The 12,716-nt window shown below is 47.2% G+C and overlaps 1 protein-coding gene across 1 annotated transcript; it reads right to left on the bottom strand.

Moving 5' to 3' along the window:
* Positions 1-8,096: 8,096 nt before the first annotated feature.
* Positions 8,097-12,659, bottom strand: LOC113477617 (toll-like receptor 2 type-1). The gene is made up of 2 exons (XM_026844048.1): positions 12,628-12,659; positions 8,097-11,066 (listed from the first exon to the last, which is right to left on the bottom strand). The coding sequence occupies exon 2, from the start codon at positions 11,063-11,065 to the stop codon at positions 8,462-8,464; it is 2,604 nt and encodes an 867-aa protein (XP_026699849.1). The 5' UTR covers position 11,066; positions 12,628-12,659; the 3' UTR covers positions 8,097-8,461.
* Between the last annotated feature and the right edge of the window lie 57 nt (positions 12,660-12,716).

Genomic DNA, 12,716 nt, shown 5'->3' with positions numbered 1-12,716 from the left:
AGGCACAGCGTGCAAACCTCTGCCTGAGCTGGGGCTGAGCAGCAGGGGTGAGTTTGGGGCAGGTGTTCTGTTGTTCACTCAACACGGAGCAATCTCAGGGCCTTGAACGCCCGCCTGGTGCCTTGAGGCTGTGGTCGGGGCAGGGCTGTGCCCTGATGTGTAGCAGGTCCCTGCACGGCCATGTCCCATCGGCCTTCTCCTGAGCAAGGCCTTGGGGTGGAGGTCATGTGTGTCCCGGGAGGGATGGATGGAGGGAGGGAGGGCTCCTCAGGGTGCTCCTCTGTGGGCAGCGGCAGGGACAGGTGTGAGGAGGGAGGTGGTGGAAAACTCCTGTGGGCACATTAATATGAGAGAGATCTCAAGGAGCTGGCGCAAGGGTGAAGGAGGCTGGTGAAGGATCTGGAGCATAAATCCTGTGAGAAATGATTGAAGGAGCTGGGGCTGTTCAGTGTGAGGAGGAGAAGGCGGAGGGGAGACCTCATCATTCTCTACAGGTCCCTGAAAGGACAGTGCAGAGAGGTTGGTGCTGGTCTCTTCTCACAGGGAGTTTAGTGACAGAACAAGAGGGCATGGCTTTAAACTGCAACAGGGGAGGTTTAGACTGGACATGACGAGAAAATGTTTCATGAAAGAGTGGTCAGAGAGCAGAACAGGCTACCCAGGGACGGGGGGAGTCCCCATCCCCGGGGGGGTTTAAGGGCCGTTGGGATGAGCTGGGGGGGGGGTGCCGGACTGCGGAGGCGAGTCCTGTGGTGCCTGCAGTACATAGCCCTCATCTTTTTCTGCTGCCAGCACAAGACGAGGCTGCGGGCCATGGGCAAAGGCAGCCTGGAAGTCAACAGGAACAAGTCGTCCCACCATGAGACCAATTCAGCCTACATGCTGTCTCCAAAACCTCAGAAGAAGCTGGTGGACCAAGCCTGTGGTCCCAGTCACTCCAAGGACAGCGTCCTGAGTCCCAGGGCTTCTCTGGGGCACCAGCACTATGCCCAGAGCAGCTCCACCCCCATGAACACCCGAATCGAGCCCTATTACAGTATCTACAACAGCAGCCCCTCTCAGGAAGGGAGCACTCCAAACAGCTTACAGCCCGTCAGCTCCGCCTTCGGGTTCGCCAAATCCTACATCGCCATGCACTACCACAGCCCTAACGGCTGGGGGCCGGACTGCGACACCGCCTCCACCAGGCAGATCCCTGTACCCTCCGTGTGACTTCAGGAAGGGCTCTGAGCGGCCCGGGCCACGGGCCCCTTCTCTGCTGCTCTTCAGGGGGGTTCTCAAAGACACGGTATTGCTCTACTGCTGCTAATTAAGAAAAATGCCACTACTGTTAATAGACGACTGTTTGTATTTAAAGTGAATATGAGGATATTGCTTCATGACACCTGGAATTTCTGTGGCCAGTCACGAAAGGGCAGGGTTTTAGGTTTGTGTGTGGAGTTGTTACATGAGGGTGTTTTTCTTAGTAAACTTTATTGCTGGACAAGATAAAAAAATAAATCAAGTGTTACAAGATCAGTTACATCAGGAGGCAGAGGGTCTCAGATAATAGTCTGAGGTTGTGCCAGAAGAATTACCTGTTAAATTGCTGAGGCTTCAAGAAGGAAGAACTGGGAGGATGTTTGGAGTTGTGATACTTAGGTTTAAGTTCTTCCCGTTGCAAAGAGGTGAAAGAATCACTGGTATTTTGTTGTGCCAAGTGTCAGTAATAACAAAAGTCCTTTCTGCTGGGATCCTGGTTTCACTGAGGTAAATAGCAAAATTTCTGTCAACTTCAGCTGAAGTTTAGGATTTCAGTCTCGACTTCCTGAAGCAGGATGAGGCATTTGACAAAGAGTCTTATCTTGCCACAGGGGAAGGACTTTAGAGAAGTCTTGTGACACTGTAATAAACCTCTGAAATAACATATATTTTAATTTCTGCCGTATGTTTATTTTAAGTGGTGCTGTGTGTCCCAAAATAATCTATTTGGAAAAGTATCTGATAGAAATACCTGTGCAATCCCCAATTAAAAATTTTACTTGAGGGTAAAGATGAACACTGCAATATTATACTACTGAAACTCTGTTAGTGATACAGTCACCTCTGGAGTTTTTTAATTTGTAAACTGTTACACAAGGAGTAGTGTTGCTGGTTTTTTTTTTTTTGTCTATGACTTTGTATAAAAGCAGGAATTATTGGGATTTGGTTGTGATATTCCTGACAGGTAGAACTGATAGCTATTAACGTTTTTAAAAACAGAATGGCCACATAACAAGATGACTACAAGTTTTTGACGTTCTCTTTAAGTCCAGCATCAGTTTGATTTAAAGATTAATAATCGACTTAAAAACTTTACCTGTTGTTTTACACGGTGAGCAAATAACAGAGGTTAAATTTTATTTTTTTTTAAATCTGACCATTTGCATCGTGTCACGCGCTGTGGGAATTCCTGATGAAAGGGAATGACTCAGAGGCATTTGAACTCCTGACAATTACCGCTTCAACTGGCCAGATCTCAAAACCAGCAATCACCTTTCGACTTCTGCGCACTTCAGCACAGCCATAGTATTTCTGAAATAATTGTGCCACAGACTTGTGCTCCTCGTTATGGGAAAACACCACATCTTTAGCAAAGTGATGGTCATGGAAGGATGATCTGTTATTTTGGAAACAAAAAAACCTTCACATCGCTGCTGTGTGTGAGGGGTTGTTGGTGTAGGCTATTTTGTTAACTAAACTGGTTTCAAGATTTTCCTGGAAGACTGCTATGTTATGAACACTGTTCTTTGTTTAACACTCTGAATTTTAATTAATTTTGAATAATTCAAGACAGCATTCTTGCAATAAAATGGATGTGAACAACTTTCTAATACAAATGTAAAATTGAAATTCTTTCCATGAGTCTTTTCTCTCTGCCCAGATATTTTTCTCTACAAACAAATAACATGGTTCTTTATAAAGTAACTATAAAAGATGACTTAAAAGATTTCTCTTGTTTGTGTTTTCTGTTTTTGCATTTCTCTCCAGTAAATTGGCTGCAGGATGGGGTCCTGCACGTGCTTTAAGGGCATTGAAGATGGGCATTGAAACAGGGCTTAACATGAAGCAGTTCTGGGATTTGCTGCGTGTAAGTACAACTCTTGTAGTGCTTCTGGTTTGGCCCACGTGCACTTCAGCCCACCACAGAAGATTAAGTCCCTTGTGCTTTATTCATAAATGTAACTTGAGTTGAGTGTTCATGTTGGGAGTGAAGAGAGAAGGGTGCAGGAAGGATGGAAGGGGTTTGATGGCCCTTATGTGATATATTAAGACAAAAGAACAGAAGCTTCTTTAAAGCCTGTTGTAGTGTTGCTCTTGTGTTGACTTGTGGTGCCAGTTGTACCCTTAATGTAGCTGATGTGTTGGCAGTGTCAGAGAGGAAGGTGCAAGTCCTTTCAATCTGCAATGTGAACGAGGTCTGATTTGTCAGTTGTACTAAATAACTGTTTGGGGGGAGGCTTATAGATGTAGTAAATAGGAGTAGGGTTTGGAAATGTGTAGGTACACTTTCTTCGAAGTGAACCACAGACTTAAGTAATCCATTATTGTATGATACAATAGTTGGGTTAGACTCTTCTGCAAGGTAACTTTTTTCCTTCAGCCCCCTCATTGTATCAGAGCCCTGTTCTGCTCAGCAGAACCAATAAAGCGTGACAAGGAGGTTCAAAAAGCAGCCCTCTCATAGAGAGGGGGAGCACAGTGAAGAGAGGAGATGGGGGTGGGGGGGAGAGTAAGTGATGAAAGTACCTGTTGTGGTTTAAACCCATCCAGCAGCCGGGGGTTGGGGGGGAAAATTGGAGGAGTAAAGTTAAGGTGACTTCTAGGTGGAGATAAAAACACTTTAATAATTGAAATAAAATAGACTAAAAATAGTAGTAACAGTAGAAAATACAAAGTGTAACGCACACTGCGGGTGGTCACCCCCCACCCCTTGATGCCCAGCCCCTTCCCAGCCAGCAATCCCCAAGGAGAGGAGATGCTGAAAGCTCTGTGGTGGGAGCGAGAGCCCTGTGCTCCCCAGCAGCCCCCCACTCCTCGCCAAGCCTGGCCTGGCAGGGTCCGGAATGTTCCAGGGCCTATGGGGGGCTGCTGCTCCGGCCCTGCTCCCCTCCAGTGTCCTCTGCATCCCCACAGCTGTGGGGCCCGGCGAGGCAGCCAACTCCCTGAGTGAGGAAGAACTGAAAGCAGCAGTGGGCTACCAGCGTTCTCCTACCTGATGCCACACTGAGTACAGAACACAACACCATTCGAACCCCTAAAAAAACACTTGCTCTGTCCCAGCCCCAACCAGGCCAGGCTGTGAATAGGGGATGGTTTAGGCAGGTGTGGGTCTGGAGTTGGGGCCGTTCCTCATGTGGGGACAGGAGCGTGTCGCAGCGAGGGCAAAGACAGCAGCAGATCCAAGACTGGTGAAGGGCTGGACTTTCCTTACTGCCTCTGCATAGCGCTGCGGAACTGTTCAGATAAAGCTAGGAAGGTTGAACTTTACATGGGTAATACAAGTAGCAGGAGCCTGACTGTTAGTGCCAGCACCTTTGAATTACATATAAAATTTTATACTTGAGGCATTAAAGCACTCTCTGCTCTCTGGGCTGAGGATGAATCTATCCCGGAGGCAGATGTTATCCATGGGTTGTTTTCAGGGTGCTTTTTAGTTTCTAAGTGGCTGGTGTTGGCCAGTGTCACAATATTTGGCCAGAGGACTGTTTATTATTGCAAATCGGCAATGATGTGTTAGGTGTATAGCTGTTTGACTGGGGTAAAATAAGGAGGGGCCTCAAACCATAAAGAAGCTTATTGGAAAACCAGCTGATGAATTACTTGGGGCTGATCTTGCTAACAAGTGAATTCTGGTTCTTTACATGAACAAAAATATTTGAAAGACTTTATAATCCATAGTCTTTTTAAGTCATAGCTCTTACTTCTTGGTTACAAAAGTTGACTTTTCTGCTAGTGGCCTGCAGTGTTGTATTTTTTTTTATCCTTTATATATAAAACCTAACATCTGCAAATCCCAAATAATTTTAAACAATATCTGTACAACCCCGAAAAGCTGCTCAAGAGTGTTCAACAGTTGGGCAGTGCCCCAGAACTTCTTAGACTAGAGAGATTTCTGTAAGGTGTTACACTTTAAGTCGTAGAGCCGGTCTGCCTTAGTAGTGAGGCTTCACCAAGCTGAGGACGTTGAGATGCAAGAACTGGACAGCTGATGAGTGAGAAGGATCAGTGCTTAATGATTTTCTGCCACCTGGTGGTATTTGATGGTTATGCATGGTTTAGGTATGTACTTGTTTTGCCAATTATTATGCCTAGCATAAAGGACACAGCAAGCATAAAGATGAACCAATAACCCAATTGTATTTGATACAAAAGGGTCAGTACATGGGTGAGCTCTGGGGGTACAAACAAGTCAGTCAGATTATACATAATCGACATCAATCCCACTGACCCCAACAACGACACCGCACAACCAACAATGGGTGGAATAAATGATGAAATGCAGTTTCCCATGGAAGGGACAGGAGACAACCGAGTCAACAAATACATAAGACCAAGGAAGCCACACACTGAATCTCTACACAGCCCACATTTACAAAAGCCAGACCTGACTGGAGCCCAGTCCCAGGGAGGCAGGAGGTCCTTCCCCAACAGGAAACTGCAAAGTGCATCCACCCCACAGACAGACACTGCCCCTTCCTGCAAGCGGTCCCAGCTGTTATCCCTAAGTGGGACACCTGACCTTTGTTTACTTAATGTGGGACACCTGGGGCTCCTTTACCTAATGGCTCTCCCTGCCAGGCCGGCGGCACCCTGGAGGGAAGCTAAAGACAAACTCATCACCCCTTTGTGAAGGGCTGTGGGAATCACCCAGATGTCAACCTTAATTTGGGGCTTGAGGTTGAAACCCCAGCATTTCAGTACTTTGTCACTTGTTTAGGAGAGCTGTGAGAGTTATCTCCTGTGTAATCCTCTGTACCCCTCCTGGTGCAGCACAGGGAGTCACATGTATTTTATATATAAAGGATGTTTTCCTTCAAAAGTATGTAAGAGGGGCATGTTTGCGCTGATGCTGCGGGTGGGTGGAGGATTACAGAGATGGTCCTGCTGATGAGCACTGGCAAACAATTCTGCTGGTGCTGTGCAGACCAAGGAAAAAGGTCCCAGGTCCCTTTCCCCGGTCAGTGGGCTGGCAGGCTGCCAGACCTCTAAAGAACAGGAAAGTATTTCTGTTTTCAGAGCAGTCAGCATACGTGACTCCTCAGGCTTGTGGAGGAAAGGTGGGTTTGCACACAGGACAGAGAGAACTCTCTGCAAATGGAGGTGCTTGGGAGAGGAGGGTAAGTCCTGCTCTGTTCCTCTGAATTTGCACCGGTGTAAAACTGCAGAGTTGGCACCATGGGACAAAAGGTGAGAGGCAGCTTCAAAGGGTTTGTGAGCACCGGTTCTATCCTGCACTGAGATTGATGCTGATTTCTTGGGTTTGAAAATTTCTGGAGGAGACTGAGGGGAGACCTCCTGGCCTTCTCCAACTCCCTGAAAGGAGGGTGCAGAGAGGGGTGGATGAGTCTCTTGAGGCAAGGAACTAGTGCCAGGACAAGAGGGAATGGCCTCAAGCTGCACCAGGGCAGGGTCAGACCGGCTCTTAGGAAGCATTTATTTCCAGAAGGGGTTGTTGGGCGTTGGAATGGGCTGCCCAGGGCAGGGGGGGAGTCCCCATCCCTGGAGGGGTTGAAGTGTCAGGTTGACCCAGCACTGAGGGATCTGGTGGAGTTGGGAACGGTCAGGGTGAGGTTCGTGGTTGGGCTAGAGGAGCTTTGTGGTCTTTTCCAACCTAGACAATTCTGTGATTCTGTGATTTTATGAATAGCTCTTCAATTACTGTCGGCTCCAAGCACTGCCCTTCAAGGATATACCTAGTCCGGTGTCCTGAAACTTAATCAGTTCCAGCAAACTGACCAAAAAATGTTATTTAGTATGTCCTAATAAATGCTGACAAGAGGAGGTTGTCAATGCCTGTGTGGAATGGGTTTATGTTTACTATTAGAAAAAGGATTTCGTTCATTACAGAACCTGTCCCTGAACCTTGGTGCCAAGGCTCAAACATGCTGCGTGCTGCACTGTGGGCTTTTTCCTAGGAAACAGCACAGGGAGGGTCAAAACCATGTGCTGCTCCACTTGGATCTTTCCCTTTTCAAAATACATTGCAGGAGGGTTGTATTTGCTGATAACTCCTTGTAAAGCCACATTTGCTTCATGTTTCCCCTCCTGGTACCAAACAGCTCAGTACCAGTGTTACTCTGTCTCAGGAGAGCTAATTTATTTTTAGAGTACGGGTTGCAAACGTGCTGTCCTGTAGGTTGTACATGGACGTTCCGTGTCCCCAGGGCTGTGGTGATCTGCTGGTAAGTCACTCGGGTTTGCTCATCTTACAAGCAAATCTGGATTGTGCTACGCTAAATGATTTGTGCTCACCCACTATTTATTTTCCATCACAGTCTGTTGATTTTTATTGAATGTCAAAATCAGATCGGCTGATTTTTTAAAAATTATTTGTCCAAATACAATTAATAAAACTATGAAGTGGCACTAGGTGATGACAAGGGCTGTGCAGAGGCAGCACTCAGTTCATTTGGAAATGGGGCAGGGTGGTTGTGTCAGGTGAAACTTTCCCAAGTCTAAATAATAATCGACAGAACTTCCTTGCTTACTCTTCAGAGATCTATAACAGCATTTAAATAAAGCTCACACCAATTATTTGACAGTAAAAACTGACATGCTCAGCTGGCTCTTTTTTGATTGTTGGGTTGTACATGTTAATAAGTAATTATAAAAGATTTTAAAGTCTGATCTCTTCCACCGATTACTTAAACAAATTGATGTAGCAGTGTGGATTTGTAATTACATGTCTCAGGTGGCTACAGTAAGTAAATGTTTAATCTTTTAAACCAGAGAAGGAAGCTGCTACATGTGTACCCTGGTGGTTTGCATTTTTCTAACATGTGGACAGTGTGTGTTCCCACCTTCAGATGTACTAGAACTGAGGATGGGAGCTACAGCTTTACCTGTCAGTAATGCCACTTCTCACTGCAGTAATCTCACAAAACCAGTGAGGATGTGTACTGTTACTCGAGCTGTTCTTCCTTTCAGCTGACATCCACAGCATTTTAAGAAATGCTGGAAACAGCTGAAGAAATTAAGCACCCAGGCCGGAAAGGCTGTTGATCAGTGCCCATGTCTCAGCCCTTTGGGTATGGATGTTTTATCCGGTGGAATAACGAGCACGCTACGAACCCACTAGTGACCCCTCCCGGGACCGTTCCGTGACAAACCCCCACTGCAACACAGCAGCCTGGGCAGGAGGGAGACACAGAAATGCTTTTATTTGACCACAGAGTTCCTAGGCACAACGTTTACCCATTCTTGTGCCTCGCTCCATCTCCTACACATCCTGAGCAGGTCCGTTTTCTGCTCTGACAAGTGGCTCGTTGGTGGTTTTTAAGACAGCTGCTAGCTGATGCCAGAACATTTTCTGTTTGTGTTCCTCCGGGCTCCACTTCAAGTAGGTTTTCCTTTTCAGCAGTTTCCTGAGTTTGCTGAACTTCTGTGGCACGCTGTGGGGTGGGAGGTCTTCCAGCACTATCATGATGAGAGAATCCTGGTTTTCATTCAGGACCCGGTGTTCAGCGAAATACAGTTCATACTGACACCAGCAGCTGTTCACAAAACTGGGAGAGAGGACAAAAAGGACTTTATGGCTGTTCTCTATGCAGTAAAAAATGTTACCAAGTACGGGATGCCCTGGTTTGAAATCCCTCTCGTGGTAACATATCTTGAATCCATCGGCTTCCAGTTTTCTCAGGAGATTCTCTTTTGTCCAGTCAGCATCTTGTTCACTGTATGAAATGAAGGCATCAAAGGGCTTGTTTTCTGGCCTCTTCTCGTACTGCTTTCTCTTCGCCCTGCACCAGTACCACCCCATCCTGATGTACCACAGCCCGTCGAAGTGCCAGCAGAAGCCCGTTATTGCCAAAACCACCAGGGTGGCGGTACCAGCGGTGATGGCAAGCTGGAGGCCCAGGGAGCAGCGCAGCAGCGTCAGGTTGCTGCTCCCCACCAGCAATCCCCTCCTGGATGGGGGGAAGCTGCACCTGAGGTTTTCTTTGCCGTTTATCTGCACACGGGGGTCATGGATATAGACATTTGTGAACCAGTACAAGTCACAGTTACAAAAAAAATGTTTGCCTTGAATGCTCAAAACGCTCAAACTCGTCAACTGGCCAAAAGTGTCCTCCACTATGGTCGTAATGGCATTGTCACTGATGTCTAACTCAACCAGAGAAGCTGGCAGAGAGCCACGCTGGAGGAAGGAGATCTTATTCCCTGACAGGTTAAAATATTTCAGCATCGGAAGAGATTTCCCAAAGTGGTCAGGGAGTTCTGAAATGAGGTTGTGACTGCTGTCCAGATTAGCGAGCGCAGAAAGGTGTCTGGCAGGTTCCAGCCTGGTGATTAGGTTGCCCGAAACATTAAGATACTCGAGTTTCTCCAGGGTGTCGCTTAATGACAATGTGCTCAGCTTATTTTTACTAATATCACATTTCATTAAAGTCGATGGGAAATACTCAGGGTGCACAGCCGCAATTTTATTACTTTGAATATTAAATACGGTTAAGTTGGAGAGAGATTTAAAGGTAGGGGGTATGATTTTAATGTCACTGTTGCTGATGTCAAGATGCTGCAGGGAGGTGGGTAAGTCAGGAAGCACAGAAATCCGGTTGCTGCTGAGATCCAAAAATATTAGTTCTTCCATTGTGCCCACAAACCACTCTGGCAGTTCTACAATAGAGCAGTTGGACATTTTCAGGTATTTGACTCTCTTGGGAAGGCTTTCGATGGGTGTCCCAGCCTGGTTTCTCACCAGGGAAATGGCATTGATACGTACGGTTCCAGGGGGAACCGTTGGGACTGCGTCAGGGCGTACGGTGTAGATGAAGTGATTTCCCTGAACATACATGTGTTCTAAATTAAACATTTTTTTAGCAAAATTAGGGGGTATTTGACTTACATTGGTGAAGGACAAATCGATTACTTTGATGGTTGAAGGGAGACACAGCGTGTCCAAGCTGTTTATGGGATTGTTGCTGATGTTTAAAAACCAAAGCTTGCTGGATGGGAATTTACAGATTGGCCCCACATCTAGAATGTTAATTGTTAATTTGTTGTAACTGGCATCGATGGACTGCACGTTTTTCATTGGCAGAAACAGGATGAACAGCGACAGAAGATCCATTTCCAGGTCGCTGTGACTAATGTCAATCTCCGAAGTACTGTCCAGCTGAACTTGGCAGAGATCTGGGTCCAGTTTTAACGTCAGCTCTTCCTCAGAGAGGTTGCTGTGTGACAGGTTGAGTGTCCCATTTATCGGTGCTGTGCAGAAATCGGGCCCCATTGTGTCTGTTGGAGAGACAGTTACGTTTTTCTCTGCTCTTGGAAGAAGAGTCCCTGTACTTCGTCTGAGCCTGGAATTAACATTTTGCAGGACAGATGGACCTTCTGAGTGTGGCAGCTCCTTGGTGGATGCAGAAGACTCCAGAGCAGCCTCTGAGGATTTCTCAAGATACTTATAAAGCTGCAAAGACCCTGAGGCTTTACTAGTGGGTAAGAGCTTCAAGTGGGGTGGAAGACCCGCTACAACAAGTTCCTTATCATTAAAGGATAAATTCACAGAAATAAGGCTGAGCAGGCTCTCAAACGCACCAGGTTCAATGTCCTTAATCCGATTGTAGGAAAGGTCTAAAACTTCCAGCACATCAAAACCTGCCAAATCTCTCTTGGTTATTTTTTCAATTATGTTATGTGAGCAATTGAGAGCTCTTGCTGTTTTAGGAGCTTGTGCTTCTGAGAGAGAAGAGAGGTTTAAATAGGAACAGTTATAAAATGGGATGACATAGGCTGGGGTTTTTCTCAGAGTCAGGAATGTGTTTGCTCTGCTGAATAAGAAAGAAATGAGGTAGAAATGAAAGCTTCCAACAAGGATCCTCATCCTGGAGAAAAGAAATGTGAAATCCATCATTATAATAGGCTCTATTTTAATGAATGCCCTTAAAAAGCTCCCATCCTGATTTACTTACAGCTAATGAAACAATTTCTGTACTTGCATGTATTAATCCCTTTTTACCTACATAACCCCATTTTCATTATGATTTTCAAAAACGCAATGCTAAAAGATGGTGTTGGATAATGATTGGAAGGAGAGTGTTATTCATTTCAGATCCTTGTAGATAAAGTCTGAATGATGTTTCTCCTGTTTTGTGGTTTGTTGTTTTTTGTTTTGTTTTTTTGTGGGTTTTTTTTAATTGCTCCCCTCCCTCCATCCTCCCAGTGCAGCCTCCGCAATAGCATTTCTCCGTTACGTAATCTGAAACACACTCCCGCAGCTGCTGTCTGGGACTCAGATTTTACATCTTTCATCCTGGGTCACAGCAACCGGGTAGGTCTGGCCCATCCAAAACCTGTTCAGCCACTGCAATAGTGTATTCGAGAGTAACTTGGCAGGCAGCTCCATGTGACTCTGTGACCATGTATCTTCTGTGATCCCACCCCCTTGGTGCTTTGCTCTCTGCTAAGAATTGACCAGAGACCGTTTATTTAGCCTTACCTATTGGAGCAAGGAGAAGAGTAAGCTTGCTTTGGAGTAAGCTATCAGGGGCTTGTATAAGGCAGGCTGTGCCAGGAGAGGTCTCTGCCTGGGCATCATTCATCTTTGGAGGCTTCCCTTTGCCTGCTATCATCACTGCCCGCTTCCTCTCCTGCCCCCACCACTGTTACTACTTTGCTGACACCCCTGGCCCATGTCTTATCTTTATTACCTTCAGGTGTGCAACTACTGTTACCAGAGTCCCCTGTGCTGCCTGCCAGAGAAGGGACCCCAAGGACGTCCCAGCTCCGTGCCCTGGCCCCTGTGCTCCAGCAGAACCCACCAGCCCACCCTGCAACCTGCCCTCATGCCTCAACCCGAGCAGGAATACTCTGCAGCCAGGAGCCCCCCAGGGGTAAGCAAGCCCCTCTGGGCATTACAGAATCACAGAATTGTCTAGGTTAGAAAAGACCACGAAGCTCCGCCAGCCCAACCACGAACCTCACCCTGGCCGTTCCCAACTCTACCAGATCCCTCAGTGCTGGATCAAATCGACCCTTCAACCCCTCCAGGGATGGGGACTCCCCTCCTGCCCTGGGCAGCCCATTCCAACGCCCAACGACCCCTTCTGGAAAGAAATGCTTCCTAAGAGCCGGTCTGACCCTGCCCTGGTGCAGCTTGAGGCCATTCCCTCTTGTCCTGGCACTGGTTCTTTGGCTCAAGAGACTCACCCCCCCTCTCTACACCCTCCTTACAGGGAGTTGGAGAAGGCCATGAGGTCTCCCCTCAGCCTCCCCCAGACTAAACCCCCCCAGTTCCCTCAGCCGCTCCCCATCAGACCTGTGCTCCAGACCCTGCACCAGCTTTGTTGCCCTATTAAAAGCATTGCAGATGTAAGGCTGGAGGACAGCTAACAGCTCCCTCGTACTTGCACTGCCCCTCCCCATCCCTGGTGCCCCCCCGTTTACCTGCTCTCCTCGGTGCCGCTCCCTCGCTGATACCTGCCGCTGCCACCCGCTGCCTTTTATTGCAGCGAGAGGAGCGGGGGGGGGGGGGG

Source organism: Athene cunicularia, assembly GCF_003259725.1.
Source record: "Athene cunicularia isolate RWA chromosome 3 unlocalized genomic scaffold, athCun1 chr3_part1, whole genome shotgun sequence".
Classification (NCBI taxonomy): domain Eukaryota; kingdom Metazoa; phylum Chordata; class Aves; order Strigiformes; family Strigidae; genus Athene; species Athene cunicularia.
This window is presented reverse-complemented; position numbering and strand designations above follow the sequence as displayed.

Bases quoted from the DNA above. Each gene is read 5' to 3' on its own strand.
- LOC113477617 (XM_026844048.1), bottom strand. From the start codon at position 11,065: ATGAGGATCCTTGTTGGAAGCTTTCATTTCTACCTCATTTCTTTCTTA.